The sequence below is a fragment of the Haematobia irritans genome, chromosome 3 (assembly GCF_050003625.1).
Source record: "Haematobia irritans isolate KBUSLIRL chromosome 3, ASM5000362v1, whole genome shotgun sequence".
Taxonomy (NCBI): domain Eukaryota; kingdom Metazoa; phylum Arthropoda; class Insecta; order Diptera; family Muscidae; genus Haematobia; species Haematobia irritans.
Window position 1 is genome coordinate 13,690,652 of NC_134399.1, and position 19,559 is coordinate 13,710,210.

The 19,559-nt window shown below is 32.5% G+C and overlaps 3 protein-coding genes across 3 annotated transcripts; 1 reads left to right on the top strand and 2 right to left on the bottom strand.

Annotated features, from left to right (window-relative positions):
* Nucleotides 1-333: 333 nt before the first annotated feature.
* LOC142228999 (uncharacterized) lies at nucleotides 334-5,841 on the top strand. The gene is made up of 3 exons (XM_075299527.1): nucleotides 334-470; nucleotides 542-878; nucleotides 5,468-5,841. Exons 1-3 carry the CDS (start codon nucleotides 459-461, stop codon nucleotides 5,722-5,724), a joined length of 606 nt encoding a protein of 201 aa, XP_075155642.1. The 5' UTR covers nucleotides 334-458; the 3' UTR covers nucleotides 5,725-5,841.
* Nucleotides 5,842-10,584: 4,743 nt separating this feature from the next.
* On the bottom strand, nucleotides 10,585-11,362 carry VhaM9.7-a (Vacuolar H[+] ATPase M9.7 subunit a). Its single transcript, XM_075300438.1, has one exon. It carries the CDS (start codon nucleotides 11,277-11,279, stop codon nucleotides 11,022-11,024), a length of 258 nt encoding a protein of 85 aa, XP_075156553.1. The 5' UTR covers nucleotides 11,280-11,362; the 3' UTR covers nucleotides 10,585-11,021.
* An 880-nt stretch (nucleotides 11,363-12,242) lies between these two features.
* kin17 (kin17 DNA and RNA binding protein) lies at nucleotides 12,243-14,191 on the bottom strand. The gene is made up of 2 exons (XM_075300512.1): nucleotides 13,078-14,191; nucleotides 12,243-13,005 (listed from the first exon to the last, which is right to left on the bottom strand). The coding sequence occupies exons 1-2, from the start codon at nucleotides 14,116-14,118 to the stop codon at nucleotides 12,811-12,813; spliced, it is 1,236 nt and encodes a 411-aa protein (XP_075156627.1). The 5' UTR covers nucleotides 14,119-14,191; the 3' UTR covers nucleotides 12,243-12,810.
* Nucleotides 14,192-19,559: the final 5,368 nt, after the last annotated feature.

The following is a 19,559-nucleotide window of genomic DNA, read 5'->3' on the forward strand; positions in this document are numbered from 1 at the left end:
GAATCATAATTTAGACATTACCACCACCACAACTCTCACCTGCCAAGCTCGTACGGCATTTTAATGTTTGATTTTAACTCACCGATATTCTATTACAACTTTAGAGCTCCTCCAACACCATTGAATAGTCATTGTTTAGTGTTCTTGTCCGTCCCAGCCCATCAACAAGTATCTGTCACACAGTTTAATCTTTGAAATTGCATGTGTAAACCATTGCCGGTATCGTCGTCGTAGTAAGATCATCGAACGAACAATGATTCTAGGTGTTTTTGGTTAGTGTTCAACATTTTTTTGAGTTTTCAAAAGAAAAGATGACAGACTGACGATTATCCCAGTATAAAAGCCAAAAACTCTCAAGAGCTAAGCATTAGTAGCAACTTAGTAGTTTTAGAGTCAATAGTCTGTGGAGCTCTAAAGGGATTAAAAGGTTCCAGGATTAAAATTCTAATAAAGGCATCATGAAGCGTTTCGTAAGTTTTTTTTCTTCTACTATTGTTATCCTGTCGATATATTTATGATTAAATCTATGCAATTCTACTAGGTCAATTGCATTGTAATCATATGCTCTCTTGCTGCATTTGCAAGGGCTGCCGAAGATTTAGTAGCTTCAGCATCTGAAAATTCCCAGGATAAATTGCAAGGTTCGGCCAGCAGTTTAAGCCCTTTCACAGAGAAACATCAAGAGAAACGCTATGTAGGTGGCTATAGTGGAATCGGAGGCTATGGTGGTTACAGCGGTGTAGATACCGCTGGTTATGGTGGCTATGCTGGTGGAGTTTCACCATATGCAGGTTATGGTGGTTACGGAAACTATGGCGGTTATGGTGGATATTCAGGATATGGAGGCTACGGAGGTTACAATACACGTCTAGGATTAGGTGAGTATACACTCAAAGAAATGTGTGATTACAGTAAAAAAACAAAACTGCTCCCAAACGAAAAGCAGTCATTGCTGACCTATTTAGTGGTTTGAATAGATGTCACAATTAATATCTATCATTAAATTATTTGAGATTTTAAAACTCGTCAATTCCCGTTATATAGAAATTATATATTGACGACTTGTAGTAGTAGTCGTAAGGGGGCTTAAAATACACACAATTAAACATTGCGTTGTTTTGATGTGAAACTAATGTATATGAGGGTGGACCGATAAGTTTTTTCCTCACCGTCTCATACAAGAGTTAAAAAAAATCAATTTAGAACCTGTGATATATACTGGCAAAGTTTTAGCCAGATCGGACTCAAACTGCTTGTGGATGCGGTCCTCGCATTCTAAGAAAATACTAATATCGGTCATTCGATTTTTGTTTTTGAAAGGTAAATCGCAAAGAAACAAGTAAGGAAAGTCTAAAGTCGGGCGGGACCGACTATATTATGCCCTGTACCACTTTGTAGATCCACATATCAAATCTGTCCAATGTGTTGGGTGCTACACTGAAAAAAAATATTGTCGTAAGGTCAAAGATTTCATGTCTTTAAAATGCGAATGCAAATTTTTTGAAGACGCATTTCTCTAATATAAAGCTTTTTTCCTTGTCCAAAAGTCGATAAACTTTTCAATGAAGCCATATTGTCCTTATAATTAAGTGATTTCACTTAAAAATGGGTTTCATAACATGAAAAAAATGTTTAGGCTAAGCCACCGTGGTGCAATGGTTAGCATGCCCGCCTTGCATACATAAGGTCGTGGGTTCGATTCCTGCTTCGACCGAACACCAAAAAGTTTTTCAGCGGTGGATTACCCACCTCAGTAATGCTGGTGACATTTCTGAGGGTTTCAAAGCTTCTCTAAGTGGTTTCACTGCAATGTGGAAAGCCGTTCGGACTCGGCTATAAAAAGGAGGTCCCTTGTCATTGAGCTTAACATGGAATCGGGCAGCACTCAGTGATAAGAGAGAAGTTTACCAATGTGGTATCACAATGGACTGAATAGTCTAAGTGAGCCTGATACATCGGGCTGCCACCTAACCTATCCTAACCTAAGGTCAACTTGACTTTAATAATTCAGAAAAATTCTTTAAATTTAATGAAATTGTCTTTAAATTTCTTGCCTTTTTGGATCTTGACTACAAAGCAAAAAAAATCGTTCAAATATAGGACATGTTTTTCAACACTTTTTTTAAAGACGTTTTTACTTGAAACATAGCATAATTTCTACTGGAAGACGAGTCTTAATTTGGAAAATAAAGTTGTCGTTAACTCGTTTTTAAAGGTCTTTGATAGAATATGAAGAAAAAAGCTGAAAAAGCGAAAAATTAAATTTTGCTTCATAGAATCAAGTACACAAAAATCCAAATTTAAAAGAGAATTGTGTCTTAAAAGTATCCTTACTTGTATTCTCCGTTTCTTTGACTCGGAATCAATACCAACATTTTTAAAGTAAAGACAAAATCTTTAGAACCGGGCATGCTTTTTTTCAGTGTATATATAAATGTTTTTGTTCCCAATTTTAGTAAAAAACAAGTAAGGAAAGTCTAAAGTCGGGCGGGGCCGACTATATTATACCCTGCACCACTTTGTACATCTAAATTTTCGATACCATATCACATCCGTCAAATGTGTTGGGTGCTATATATAAAGGTTTGTCCCAAATACATACATTTAAATATCACTCTATCTGGACAGAATTTGATAGACTTCTACAAAATCTGTAGACTCAAAATATAAGTCGGCTAATGCACTAGGGTGGAACACAATGTTAGTAAAAAAATATGGGAAACATTTAAATCTGAAGCAATTTTAAGGAAACTTTGCAAAAGTTTATTTATGATTTATTGCTCGATATATATGTATTAGAAGTTTAGGAAAATTAGAGTCATTTTTACAACTTTTCGAGTGGCGATTTTACAAGGAAAATGTTGGTATTTTGGCCATTTTTGTCGACATCAGAAAAACATATATATGGGAGCTATATCTAAATCTGAACCGATTTCAACCAAATTTGGCACACATAGCAATAATGCTAATTCTACTCCCTGTGCAAAATCTCAACTAAATCGGAGTTAAAAATTGGCCTCTGTGGTCATATGAGTGTAAATCGGGCGAAAGCTATATATGGGAGATATATCTAAATCTGAACCGATTTCAACCAAATTTGGCACGCATAGCTACAATGCTAATTCTACTCCCTGTGCAAAATTTCAACCAAATCGGAGCAAAAAATTGGCCTCTGTGGTCATATGAGTGTAAATCGGGCGAAAGCTATATATGGGAGCTATATCTAAATCTGAACCGATTTCAACCAAATTTGGCACGCATAGTTACAATGGGACCGTATTAGTCCACATCGGGCGAAAGATATATATGGGAGCTATATCTAATTCTGAACCGATTTCAATAAAATTTGGCACACTTGACTATAGTACTAATTGTTTTTCTTGTGCAAAATTTTAAGCAAATTAGGGTAAAACTCTGGCTTCTGGGTCCATATAAGTCCATATCGGGCGAAATATATATATGGGAGTTATATCTAAATCTGAACCGATTTCAACCAAATTTGGCACGCATAGCAATAATGCTAATTCTACTCCCTGTGCAAAATGTCAACTAAATCGGAGTTAAAAATTGGCCTCTGTGGTCATATGAGTGTAAATCGGACGAAAGCTATATATGGGAGATATATCTAAATCTGAACCGATTTCAACCAAATTTGGCACGCATAGTTACAATGCTAATTCTACTCCCTGTGCAAAATTTCAACCAAATTGGGGTAAAACTCTGGCTTCTGAGACCGTATTAGTCCATATCGGGCGAAAGATATATATGGAAGCTATATCTAAATCTGACCCGATTTCAATAAAATTTGGCACACTGGACTATAGTACTAATTGTTCTTCTTGTGCAAAAATTTAAGTAAATTAGCGTAAAAATCTGGCTTTTGGGGCCATATAAGTCCATATCGGGCGAAATATATATATATACACACAAAAAAATTTTTTTCTGGTTCAATCACGAAATTAATTGATCCAATTAATTTTTTAATTGAAATGTCTTCAATCACAGAAATGATAGTATCAATTAAAAAATTAATTGAAGGTCAATTAAAAAATTTATTGAACCAATTAAAAAATTAATTGATACTATTAATTTTTGTGATTGATTTTGGTTTCAATTAAAAAATTTGTTGAATCAATTAAATTTTTAATTGAATATTTTTTAAAACTCAATTAAAATTTTAATTGGAAAAATTTTCGTGAAATTTTTTTCTGTGTATATGGGAGCCAAATTTGAGGTCGATTGGACTAAAACTGCGACCTAGACTTTGATTACAAGAATGTGTTCACGGGCAGACGGACATGGCTATATCGACTCAGGATCCCACTCTGAGCATTTTTGCCAAAGACACCATGTGTCTATCTCGTCTCCTTCTGGGTGTTGCAAACATATGCACTAATTTATAATACCCTGTTCCACAGTGTGGCGCAGGGTATAAAAAAAGATATATGGGAGCTATATCTAAATCTGAACCGATTTCAACCAAAATTGACATGCATATCCAGAACCTTAATTCTACTTCCTGGGCAAAGTATCAAGTTAATCGGGGTAAAACTTTGGTCTCTGTGGATATATGAGTTGGAAGATATATATGGAAGCTATATCTAAATCTGAACCGATATAATTTAGCAAGCGTAGTTAGAATTTTAATTCTACTCCCTCTGCAAAATTTCACGTAAATTACAGTACAACTTTGACTTCTGTGGTCATATTAGTGCAAATCGGGCGAAAGATATATATAAGAGCTATATCCGAATCTGAGCCGATTTCAATAAAATTTATCACACTTGACTACACTACTAATTGTATTCCTAGTTCAAAATTTTAAGAAAATTAGGGTAAAATTCCGGCTTCCGGGGCTATATAAGTCCATATCGGACAAAAGATATATATGAGAGCTATATTTTAATTTAAACCGATTTGAATCAAATTTATTACACTTCTCTACAGTACTAATTGTTCTCCTTATGCAAATTTTCTACCAAATTGGGGTAAAACTCTGGCTTCTGGGGACATATTTTGTGAAAGACACGAATTTAGTTTATTTTTTTTTAGTGTACCAAAATTGGTGCATATCGGTCCATAATCATATATAACCCCCATGTAAACCGATCCCCCGATTTGACCTCCGGAGATTTTTGGATGAGCTGAAAATAATTGGAGCCTAGCTGGATATAGCGTATCGCGTTAAAAGAAAACTATGTATGAAAGAAAAATCTTAATTGTCCGTAGTATTTACTCGGGAAAGTATTCGCTGTCTCCTGAAATAGCAAATATTTTTAAACTAGTTAAAAAAGGTGATAGGGTTTATCGTAATACATTAAGAATTAGTTTTGAATTTGCTCTAGAATCCGATTGTTTCTCAAATGAAGGCATAATAGTAAATACTGCTATTAATATCAGATCTGTGTTTTAATTTATAAATCTTTAGTTTTATAATTTTTTTTCTTGTCATTACTGCTCTATTTAGATGGCTATGCTGGATATCCTGGCTACAATGGTTATTCCGGTTATCCATATTCCAGTTACAGCAGTTACAATCGTGGATATCCTTATGGCCGTGGTTCTTATGGCTATAATAGTTATCCTTCCAGTTACTATTCCGGTGGATACGGTAGCAGTATTGTTGGAGGAGGTTTGGGTGCTATTGGTACACCTGGATATGTTCCCCCCGTGGGTGGTGCCGGCTATCAATATGGCCCCGGCATTACTGGATCCGTATATTAATAAAGTAGAAAAAAAGTATATTTTATACTTTTAAATTTCTATTTTCAAGTTTAGATAAAATTTTAAATTGTCTTTTTTTTACAAAAATAAATTATAAATTGTACTTTTGAATATTAACGATGATTTTATTTGAATCAGAATATTATTTTAAAAATGCAGATCAATAAGTTGTAAGTATGTATCGGGTTTTCTCAGTTTAGCCAAAATGTACACGGACGAAAAAGACGGCTTTTCATATGTTTGAGTGTAAAAATTATATGTTTGGAACTCAAATTTTTTTAACACAATATTTTTAAGTGCAAGCATATAATGTTCATAAACTAGGTCAGGCTCACTTAGACTATTCAGTCCATTATGATAACACATTGGTGAACTCATAAACTAGCATAACACTTTTGGGACATATATGTTAATATGTTAGAACATATTATGTTTGGGACATAAACTGCTTGTAAACATAATATGCTTAGATGCAAGCATATATTAATTTAGAAATAACCTATAAACATATATGTGTTTAGAAAGAGAGACCTAGAGAGTATGCTACAAGTAAAATAATGGAAGTAACCAATTGGCTCCTTAAAAATATATCCACACAAAGAAAATTTCATTAAAATTTGTTTCTACCTGTTTTCTACCCTAAGGTGAAACATAATACAAGCAATATTTTGTTTGGAACAATCCTGAAAATATATATATGCTTGAAGCAAAATGTGTTTGGGGTATACGTTACAGAAGCGATTTTTTTAAGGGTGTACAAGTTAGCCAAAATGTACAGATTTGCAAACAAATTATAATTTGTTTCTTTATCATATAAACCAACATCACTGAAATTTTTTTCCAATTAAAATATTAATTGAGTTTTAACAAATATGCAATTAAAAATTTAATTGATTCAACAATTTTTTTAATTGAAACATAAATCATTTTTTTGACAAAATATTTATAGAAATTTTTTTTTCATAGAAAATTTTGTTAAAATTTTATTTCTATAGAAAATTTTGTCAACATTTTGTATCTATAGAAAATTTTGTCAAATTTTATTTCTATAGAAAATTTTGTTACAATGTTATTTCTGTAGTAAAATTTGTCAAAATTTTATTTCTATAGAAAATTTTTGTCAAAATTTTATTTCTATAGAAAATTTTGTCAAAATTTTATTTCTATAGAAAATTTTGTAATTTTTTTTTCATAGAAAATTTTATTAAAATATTATTTCTATAGAAAGTTTAGTCAAAATATTATTTCTATAGAAAATTTTGTTAAAATTTTATATCTATAGAAAATTTTGTCAAAATTTTATTTCTATAGTAAATTTTGTCAAAATTTTATTCCTATTGAAAGTTTAGTCAAAATATTATTTCTATAGAAAGTTTAGTCAAAATTTTATTTCTATAGAAAATTTAGTCAAAATATTATTTCTATAGAAAATTTTGTTAAAATTTTATTTCTATAGAAAATTTTGTCAAATTTTTTTTTTAAATTTTATTTGTATAGAAAATTTTGTTAAAATTTTATTTCTATAGAAAATTTGTCAAAATTTTATTTCTATAGAAAATTTTTTCAAAATTTTATTTCTATAGTAAATTTTGTCAAAATTTTATTTCTATAGAAAGTTTAGTCAAAATATTATTTCTATAGAAAATTTTGTCAAAATTTTATTTCTATTGAAAGTTTAGTCAAAATATTATTTCTATAGAAAATTTTTTCAAATTTTAATTTCTATAGAAAATTTTGTCAATTTTTTTTTCATAGAAAATTTTGTTAAAATTTTATTTCATTCGTGTTTTGTTTTTTATTGTGGGTTTTGTACTTCAATCATATTTGTTGCTTTGATCTCTGCTTTAAAACCATTGTGTTGACTAAACTACAAGAGTAGCTTAACCAACAGAGGAAAAGAATGTTTGCCAAATTTATTTGGGCAAAGCCCTATAGACTGCAAATGGTTGGATGGACGCACGTTTCGGAATTACCACATTCCTCATCAGCATCCTCTACTTGCAACAAAACTATCAGAATAAAATAAATAAATTATTTTATTATTATTATTAAATAAATTATCAGAATAAATTCAGGCAGTTCACTAAACCCATGGTGAACCACACACAATGGTTTCAAAGCTGAGATCAAAACAACAAATAAAATTTTATTTCTATAGAAAATTTTGTCAAAATTCTATTTCTATAGTAAATTTTGTCAAAATTTTATTACCACAGTAAATTTTGTCAAAATTTTATTTCTATGGAAAGTTTAGTCAAAATATAATTTCTATAGAAAATATTATTTCTATAGAAAATTTTGTTAAAATCTTATTTCTATAGAAAATGTTGGCAAAATTTTATTTCTATAGAAAATTTTGTCAAAATTTTATTTCTATAGAAAATTTAGTCAAAATATTATTTCTTTAGAAAATTTTGTTAAAATTTTATTTCTATAGAAAATTTTGTCAAATTTTTTTTTTTCATAGAAAATTTTGTTAAAATTTTATTTCTATAGAAAATTTTGTTAAAACTTTATATCTATAGTAAATTTTGTCAAAATTTTATTTCTATTGAAAGTTTAGTCAAAATATTATTTCTATAGAAAATTTTGTTAAAATTTTATTTCTATAGAAAATGTTGGCAAAATTTTATTTCTATAGAAAATTTTGTCAAAATTTTACTTCTATAGAAAATTTAGTCAAAATATTATTTCTATAGAAATTTTTGTTAAAATTTTATTTCTATAGAAAATTTTGTCAAAATTTTATTTGCAAAAATTCAAAATTTTATTTCTATAGAAAATGTCAAAATTTTATTTCTATAGAAAATTTTGTCAAAATTTTATTTCTATAGTAAATTTGGTCAAAATTTTATTCCTATAGTAAATTTTGTCAAAATTCTACTTCAATGGAAAATTTTTTCAAAATTTTATTTCTATACAAAAATTTCTTACTGATACTAACTGCTACGTCGAAAACTTGTAAAAATGACTCAAATTTTCCTATATGTACCTCTAATATATATCTATCGACTATTAAATCATAAATGCATTTTTGTCAAAAAATTTTTAAATATGTCCTACATTTATACCCTGCGCCACACTGTGCCCAAAATTTTATAGAAGTCTGACATATGGGAATATAAACCTTTATATAGCTCGCAACAAATTTGAAGTATTTGAGATGGTATCAATAATTTTGGTCCACAATGCGTTGAAGGATACAATGAGCACCGTCCAACTTTGAACTTTCTTTACTTGTTCATACAAACATATACTGAAGACTGTTAGCTTAGGTTAGGTGGCAGCCCGATGTATCAGGCTCACTTAGACTATTCAGTCCATTGTGATACGACATTGGTGAACTTCTCTCTTATCACTGAGCGCTGCCCGTTAAGCTCAATGACAAGGGACCTCCTTTTATAGCCGAGTCCGAACGGCGTTCCACATTGCAGTGAAACCACTTAGAGAAGCTTTGAAACCCTCAGAAATGTCACCAGCATTACTGAGGTGGCATAATCCACCGCTGAAAAACTTTTTGGTGTTCGGTCGAAGCAGGTATCGAACCCACGACCTTGTGTATGCAAGGCGGGCATGCTAACCATTGCACCACGGTGAAGACTGTTGGTATCTGCTCATATTGTGATGGGTATTTATATCATTATTTTATTTATTAAACATAGGACCGACATTGCCTTAAATTTGAAATACAGAGTTCAATTGGCACCAAATGTGAAATTAAAATCTTTTTTGCACAAATAAATAAATACGATAATTTATATCGATCCATTTACGGTACTCCCCACAATGGAAAATTTCAATGAGATTTAGTTATATTACCCGGAGTCGACTCTGCAGTCGGAGTCAGAGTCGAGGCTGATGAAAAATGCTAGAGTCGGAGTCGAGCAAAATTAGCTCGACTCCACAGTCCTGGTATTAAGTCCAAGTTTAGCCGCTAAAACACAGTATAAAAATATACCTCATTGGTATATTAAAAAAAAAAAAAAAATTTTATTAAAACTTGATGGGGAACCCACCATGAAAGATATGTGAATATTTCTTAAATCTAGGAATAACACGAAGCAAACTGTTTGCTGATCTCATTTGGGAGCTTTTGGGGATAATAAAGGGCAGGAATATATAAAAACCTATTTTTAATATTTGAAAATATGTATTATCATTAATATTTTAGAGCCTATCAATTATACTAATTGCTTTGCCCGCTAAACAAAAAGTACAAATATATAATATCAAACACCGACCACTATTTTTAGCAGACTTTATGAGTGTACTACCAGTTTAAATAAAATGAATGAATCATATGAGTTGACTTTTTAGTACTTTCCTATATATTTTTGTATTGTATATTTGGCCAAGGACAAGTCCTTCAAGCTCAAAACGATCTATCTTATGTAATAAAATATCATCTAACTCTTTATGGACAATTTTCAACGAAATGAAATGCAACGCAATGTATTGCATCATTGTTACATCAATGACACTTGGACTAGTGATTCCACTATATCAAATTATTCTGTCATTCTTCTAAACGTTATTATATTTTATCTCTTTGTATTTGTACTGGACCCTATTTTTGTTTACACTGCCTAGAGGCCAGTGCTAAGATCCGCTTAACTGAATGAGTTCTTACCTATATGCAACGATCTGACGTCTTCGTACTATCATTGTGTGATATTTTGCAATTTGATATCTGTTCGGTTAGAACAGTGTCAGTAGTTTGTAAAAATAGTTTCAGAAATGAATTCAGACTTTACTTACAACAGAAATTCAATTCATACAAATTTAAAACTATGTAGGTAAATCCTAATTGGCTACAGACATTTAAGAATCTTCATGTACACTAGTAATAAAATCACAAAATTGGCTTTGAATAATTTATTTATATTAATGTAATTTAATAATTTTACAATAACACATAATGAGATTAGATTCTTTGGGATGTTAAATATTCTTAGTATTTTCCCTCGTTATATTTTTTTGATATTAACATTAACAATTTAACTAAAAGAGTAGGCGTTTCAGATGATACGTAGTTACAAGAAGACATAGAAGCGTAACTGACAAATGAAAACAATGGGAATGGGTTAAGGAATGTAAACATACATATAAACGAAAAATTGTCTAGTAGATACATAAATAATTTATAAGCACAAAATAATAGGGAATTTGAATAAAGCCTCTATGTAAAATAATGACTATATATTGATAAATAACTACGGATTGATGACGAAGAACATTGTTACATATCTTCCTATTGCTGCATTGTTACAACATCGAAGGGGCCACTTTACTCCCATTTAGCCTTCTTTTAATGTATTGCCCCACTCTCTTGCAATCATGAAAATTGCATGTTGGTTCAATTTTGGACCAATTAAAGGGTTCATCTGGGCCATATAGCAGCATAACCAGAACAACCAACACGTAGCACCAGTCAGCATCAGAGTACAACGAATGAGATTTTGATTAGGTCCTTTTGGTGTCATCATTGGTAAACCGATACCCACTCCGGCCCAGACAGCAGTAAAGAAAAGTATTGGGAAAAATGAGGCGCCCATTTCGGATCTTCTTTGTTTTATTTTAACGAACTGAACTGAAATCAAGTATTTTTTCGTCTTTCTTTCTGTACACTGAGTAATAGAGTTGCCAACGCTTGTTAAGAAATTGTACTTACTAAAATGCATAATGACAACAAAAGAATGCAGCTGGTTAACTCGAAATTTTTTGCATTTCGTTTTATTTGTGTTTACTTGGTAAATATATTAAAATAAAAAACTTAAGAATTTCCATTAACAAATTATTAATAATAAAATTGTAAAGTTAAACAATGATAGTGGAATCGTTAATTGGAATATTGGCAACACTGATACTAAATAGTAATCGATAGTTTTTTTTTATCGAATTTTCAATTTAAATCGAACAAAAACGATTTTTAAGCATAATTAATCAATCGATTTGAATTAAATTGATAAATTGTTTGTAATTAAAAAAAACGTTTCTGTATTTGAATGTTTTTTTTTAAGATTCTATACCACATATATCGTAGCAGTTTCTACACTTTGCAATAAAAATGTGCATATATTTATCCGTTCGTTTAATAGAAATATATGTACATTTTTGGTGGCACAAGTATTTGGATATATTTTCCGATTTAGAAAGATATAGAGAGTTTAGACACTATAAGCACATCTAGCAGAAATTATGTTTACTTGGCAATAACACAGTGTTCCACGTATTTCTTATAGAAGAAAATGTAAATCTTCGATAAAAATGCCTCACGCAATTAATTCCTGCTCAGATAATAAAGCCGCCGAATCGCGTGGTCAATTTTAGCCGCCGCCGACCATTTTTGTCAGTCGGCGCGGCCGCCGAATAAATCGACTCAAATTGAGCCGGCAATTAATCAAAAATATTGATATAAATATTAAAAATGCTTTAATAATTGTTGTATTTTTGCCAAAAATTTGATCCTTCCACCCACAATCAATAAGAATTAAGTTGCTATAATAATTTTGCAAAAATTTGGCTCAGAAAATTTTAATGAAATGTACATTTGTCAAATTGATTGTACAATTAATCTCATTCAAATTCGGATAACTTCAAATTTATTTTATAATGGATAATTGTCCGCCGCCGAATAGACAAATTTATATCGGCTTATGCGCTTTACAGACTATCAGTTATTCCGGACGGAATGTCGGTGTTTGTAAGGAATCTTGCAGTGTGTCGGATCGATGCGATTTGTCGGCGATGACTAAATAATCGGTAAATGTGTTATCGATCCCATAAACATGCAGCAGTATCGATTATGCCTTCGGACTTAACTTATATTGTGCACATCATATGGGATATGTTCGACACGAGCACTGTCGTCCGGAATAACTGATAGTCTGTAAAGCGCATTAGCCGTTAAGCCGCAGCCGCTAGAGGTAAAAATTTAATGTCAGTAGCCGCATAGTAGGCGTACCTTTAATTCTATTTATTATGCTAATATCAAAAATGTCATTTTACGGATATCCATTAGAACGATGTTACGATGTACAAAATCAATATCAAGAATATTGCCAAGTAGGAACCGAAAATGTAACTTCAATACAATTTTGATATATCTTCATATTGAACCCTTTCAACAATACGCCCTTTTAAAGGACCTCTGGCTATTTCTATAGTTACACAATAATTTTTTTCATCCAACTTTTTGAGAATGGCCTCACTTCCACGATAAGCTCCATTAACGACTAATATACTTTTATCTATAGCGGGTATTACAGTTTCCAAATGAGCCTGAAATTAATAGAAAGATTGTTTTTAAATTACTCAAAAAATTTCATATTAAGTATTTTTTTTTTAAATTACCTGATCCACTTTGACTTTTTCTCCAGTCTCAATAAATTTAACTTTGGCCCGATATTTTTCTATGACTTCCTGAACAACAGCTTTCTGCTTATAAAATTTATCTCCCAATGACTTACTAACAAATTTAACTACAATTCCCTCGTGTAGCCAATAGTCCTTACGATTGGCCTTTTCTTTCTTATGTTCTTCCATTCTCATGATATCGTCCAAGGCTGAGGTACTTGAGCTAGATGATGAACTATTTTTTGTCTTACTTTGAGTCTCCAATTTTATGTTTTTCGGCTTTTTGAAACCTTCTTCGTCTTCTTCGCATTCCGAGCCACTGTCTCCTTGAGTCTTCTCCTGTTTTATGCGTTTCTTTGCCAAAGCTGATGTTCCAAGTATAGTCTCCGGTTGAAATTTCTTTTCCAAGCGAATGTCCAATTTTAATGGCTGTTCCTCATCTCTTTTGAGTTCCGTATATTTTTCATCGTCATATTGTGCATCTCCGCCTTGTGCCTTCGTCTTCTCTATTTGTTTTTCTATGAACTCCATCATACGCTCCTCGTCATCTTTCTCCATTTTCTCCTTTCGATCGGCTTTAGCTTGTCTCTCCATAGCTTCAGGACTCCTATCTATATACGTTACAAACCAACCTTTCTCCGTTTCATCTGCAACCACTTGACCTGTACGTCCCAACCACTTAACATAGTCCGATAATGTCAACCATCGTGTGGCATTCATATGAATGTGGTTTTTATCTGCTATATACTCCTGATAAACTTTGTTGGCATTTGTTCTTTTTGTACCGAAACGCCTGCGTAAAAGCTCCATATATCCATCCGAAAACTCTTTGGAGAAGCTATGAAGAAATTTGCCTGGAGAATCGGCAAACAACAAGAGTTGGCGTTGATGGCTTTCACTTGTTGTGTGGCACTTAAACCCATTTTCATCTCGACATTGTTTTTCACACATTTGACAGTACCAACGAAGCTTTTGCAAACCCTTGGCCTTCATTTTATTGGCCAAGTATTTGGGAGTACCTACTTCAGCTCGACCCATTGTTATATACAATGTTATTACTTTGGTGTTTAGAACTTTAGAATTTTTTATTTACTGTTTGTTATTGTTTTCTTGTGCTACGTTGCCAACCACTGTATTGAGATATGGCGTTACCAACAATTTTACTTAAAAGAGGTATAAATCACGCTTTAAGATTTATCGTTCAATCATTAATTTATGTCACTTATCGGCGCAGGCGGCTTGAAGGCTGAGCCGATATAAATTTGTCTATTTGTCAAATGTCCATTATAAAATTATTTACGTTTCATTAAAATTTTCTGTGATAAATTTTTGAAAAATTATTATAGCATCTTGAAATTGATTCATTTTGGGTTGAAGGTTCAACATTTTCGAAAAAACACAAATTATTAGTACATTTTTCTGAATATGTTATTTTAGATTAATTGGCGAATAAATTTGAGTCGAGATGAGTCGACATATTTGGTGGCGGCGTCGACTGGCAAAAAATGCTTTGCTCGGCTAAAATCTGTATGCACACTAAAATCTCTGGTCACTTGTTAAGTATAAAAACGCCAAAAATTCGAAAAGCCTAATTTGAATTGAAAGGCAAGTTAATCTTTTTATGGTAACAGAGACGAAAGGAAAAGGATATATTTTATTTGAAAACTTTTCTAGACATTTTTTGGGGTATGTATGAAGAAATTAAAAAAAGTCGGGTAAGTCAAATCCCAAATTCCACTAGAAATTACAATCCACTAAAAAAACAGTCAGTGTCTGCTGTTATTTTCCCTGCAGCAATTCTGGATTAAGTTTTTTTTATTATTATTTGACGAAACCCCTACATAATATTTGAATCGGTTTAGATTTGTTCGAATTGGCTACCATTGGCAGAATTTATGGTTTTCGAACGGCCGACAATGTTGCTCTCCGGTATTTTGATCGCTTCCCGCCGAGATGTTCGACACTTAAATATTTTTTAGTACCAACCTTCCTCTCCAAAATTCCGCAAGCGTAAAAGTCCTACAGATTAAGATCTGGAGATTTTGTTGAAATTGTAGGGTAGAAATAAGCGATGAACCTTATTTTTAAGTCATTCTTGGTTAACGAGTGGTGGTGCTGAGACCTATTGGAATGTCCATGGTCCGCGGCCGAAATGTTTGTCTGGTGGCCAATCAAAGATGTAAATTTTCATCTGGCAAATAAACCCGATCATTTTATTTGTTAACAAACTCAATTTTGAATGTCTCAATTTGGAATTGCTTTTCATAGGAAAACCCCAAATTCGGCAACTAGCCAATTTTGTGCAAGCGAAGCAACTCCTGTACGTAATAGGTATTTTTAATTAATGTGATATCACAAATGGACTCAATAGTCTAAGTGAACCTGAAAAAACGGGCTGCCAAAAGATTTATTCATATTTAAATACTGGATGTCTCTAACGATACCGACTTGTGGCTTTCCAGCCAAATATATAGCAAACAATATTATGCATTTTCATATCGTCATAAATCTTAATGCTTTTGTAAGTTTGTAAACAATAAAATGAACCGCAACTGGGGTAAATCTGTCATCTGTCAGACGAGCGGTTTAGAAATGGAATCAACCTGAAATTGGTTGCAATATGTATCAATCACTGTGTAATGGTGGATCTAGAACTAATATTAATAGAAACTTTTTTTCGCATACATCAAAGGTGTTATTTTTCAGCAGGTGCTGAAGACAATATTGGATATTTTTCCGAGTGTAAGAAATCATGAATTTTTGTTGTAAAAAAATCAAGGTTTATCATTGCAATATTCAAAATTTATTTTAGTCTGATCGATATGGTGGTACCTTTTCAATTCGAACAACTGTGCAACGGATTCATTATTACGTCAATTAAAAAAAAAAAAAACAATTCAACGGCCTATATAATCCACTCAATCTATAATTACCGTTATTGTATTGTATATAGCTAGAAGATTCTGATACTCTATGTTTGGCAATAAACCCGTAAACATGACGTTAAAACAGATGGGACCGAAATCGTATACAAGATTTCCTAATCTTTAAAACACTACCCTAAGAACCACGATAAAACGATAGTTAATGTACAACAAGAAATATACCCAACAAAAAATATAAGCGAAAACATTTATAAAAAAAAAGTTTACTTAGATCCAAAGATTTTGACCTTAGGGATCTGTAATTTTGTTAAATTTAATATTTTTATTAAATTTGTATAATTGTTGCGATTTATTAACAAAGCTATTCATGTACAAATAACTTCGGTTAAAATATGCAATTTACAAATGATACAACAAACGAAACTCTTTGCCGAATATGCATAATCGCCAAAGTCGGTCTTAGCGTATATATGAAGCGTTTTTATAACCTCCATCATAGGATGGGGGTATATTAACTTTGCCATTCCGTTTGTAACACACATCGAAATATTAGTGTAAGACCCCATAAAGTATATATATATGTTATTCTGGGTCATGGTGAAATTTTGAGTCGATCTAGCTATGTCCGTCCGTCTGTGGGAATCACGCTAACTTCCGAACGAAACAAGCTCGGACCACGTTTACTTATAGCTCCCATATAAACCGACCCCCAGATTTGGTTGCAGATCTTCTTGGAGGAGCAAATTTCATCTGATCCGGCTGAAATTTGGTACTAGTTGTCAGTATATGACCTCTAATACCCACGCAAAAATTGGTCCATATCGGTCCATAATTATATAAACCGATCCCCAGATTTTGCTTGCGGATCCTCTTGGAGGAGCAAATTTCATCCGATCCGGTTGAAATTTGGTATGTGGTGTTAGTATATGGTCTCTAACATTCACGCCAAAATGGGTCCATATAAGTCCATAATTATATATAGACCCCTTATAAACCGATCCCCAGATTTGACCACCACAGCCTCTTAGAGCAAAATTCATCCGATCCGGTTGAAATTTGGTACGTGGTGTTAGTAAAGTGTGGTTAAATTGTAAGGGCCGATATTGAATGTGAACCACGCCTAAACGCCAAGTTTTTTCCGAATTTTATTTGACATTTCTCTATTTCAGACTTACTCAATTTGAACCATGGAGAGATACACAATCCAACAACGTGTTAAATGGTTCCAAGAAATGGCAACAGTGGATGATCAATTTTCGAAAAAAATCATCTTCAGTGATGAGGCATATTTTCACCTCAGTGGATTCGTCAATAAACAGAATTGCCGCATTTGGGCGAATGAAAATCCAAGAGTGATTGTCGAAAAACCAATGCACCCACAAAGAGTGACTGTTTGGTGCGGTTTATGGGCTGGAGGCATCATCGGGCCGTATTTTTCCAAAATGAGGAAGGTCAGACTGTTACTGTGAATGGTGTTCGCTATCGTGAGATGATAACGAATTTTTTATGGCCCGAATTGGAAGATATGGATGTGGACGATATGTGGTTTCAGCAGGACGGCCCGAATTGGAAGATATGGATGTGAACGATATGTAGTTTCAGCAGGACGGTGCCACTTGCCACACAGCTAGCTAAACAATGGCTCTTTTGCGCATCAAATTCAATGGCCGTGTTATCTCACGTAATGGCGATGTCAATTGGCCGCCAAGATCACGTGATTTGACACCGTTGGACTTTTTTCTTTGGGGTTATTTGAAAGAAAAGGTGTACGACGATAAGCCAGCAACAATTCAAGAGCTAAAGGATGACGGCATAGAACCTCCATTATGCCTCAGCGTCATCGAAAATTTGGACCATCGGATGAAGGTGTGCCACCGAGGTCGCGGCGCTCATTTGACCGATATTTTGTTCCATACATAATTGAGTAATACCAACATATCATAATAAAATAAAATTACAATAATTTCCTAAATAGTTTGTGTTTTATTCAAAATCAACATCGACCCTTGAAATTTTAACCACTCTTTATATGGTATCTAATAACTATGCATAGTTTGGTCCATATCGGTTCATAATTATACATAGCCCCCATATAAACCGATCCCCTGATTTGACCTCGGGAGCCTCTTGGAAGAGCAAATTTCTTGGAGACGCAAATTTCATCCGATTCGGCTGAAATTTGGTACGTTGCGTTAGTTTACAACCATTCTAAACGTGGTCCATATCGGTCCATAGTTATGTATAGCGCCCAGATTTTACTTCTTCCTAGATAAGCAAATTTCATCACAATTGGACCATATAGGTTCATAAATAATTGTATATAGCCCCCATATAAACTGATATTTCACTTCTGCCTCTCTCGACTGTGGATGACAGTCTTTAGTATAAGTTTCTACGCAATCCATGGTGGAGGGTACATAAGAATCGGCCTGGCCGAACTTAAAGCCGTATATACTTGTTTTATCTGTAATATATAGTTTCCATATCACAATTTAAAGATTATTTATTTAACTCAAAAAAGCTTTCTTTAATTTCATGGGAAATTTGCCTTACTTAAAATTTCAAAGATGAGTGAACCAAATTTAATGAAAAAAAAAAATAAGGCAAATATTATAAATAATGTGTTAATTCCAAAAAAAAAATTAAACCAAACCACAAAATCCTCAAAATAAGTCATAGTCTATACTTGAAGCGTTTTTATACTAAATCTAAAAGATTCAATATTTCAGTTAATTTAAGGACGATTTCTTTAAATCAAAAACGTTTTTCTTTTATGTTTTATTTAGCTAATTGGACCTAAATTCATTGATGTAAAGAAGAAAACTTTTTACATTTTTATCCACCGTGGAGAGAAGTTCACCAATGTGGTATCACAATGGACTGAATAGTCTAAGTGAGCGTGATACAAAATCCTCAAAATAAGTCATAGTCTATACTTGAAGCGTTTTTATACTAAATCTAAAGATTCAATATTTCAGTTAATTTAAGGACGATTTTTTTAAATCAAAAACGTTTTTCTTTTATGTTTTATTTAGCTAATTGGACCTAAATTCATTGATGTAAAGAAGAAAACCTTTTTACATTTTTATCCACCGTGGAGAGAAGTTCACCAATGTGGTATCACAATGGACTGAATAGTCTAAGTGAGCGTGATACATCGGTGGTAAGGTGGTAGCTTACTTAACCTAACCTAACCTAGCATATATGGCCAAATTGAGTTATCTACCAGATATATAATGATCATTATAGAAAAATTCATTCGCATGGAGGGAAATACGTTATAGATTTGTATCTGACTTTTTCTTTTCAATGACTTATGTGACAATGACTCTGTGTCCATATAGCTCGAATAATAAATTATTCGCTTGTTTTGATATCAGTCTAACATGGAAAATAATTTAATTTCTTTAAAAATAAATTTTAATAATTTGAGAATTTTATACATTACAACTGAGGAATTCGCTTGCATACCGCAATATTAGGGCTGTTTTCTTTTAGCACTGGATATGCTAAGCCGTTAAGGACTAAAATAAAACAGATTACTCGTTTATCCAGGACATCTCCAAAAATATGCAACACTGTCATCAGCTGTTT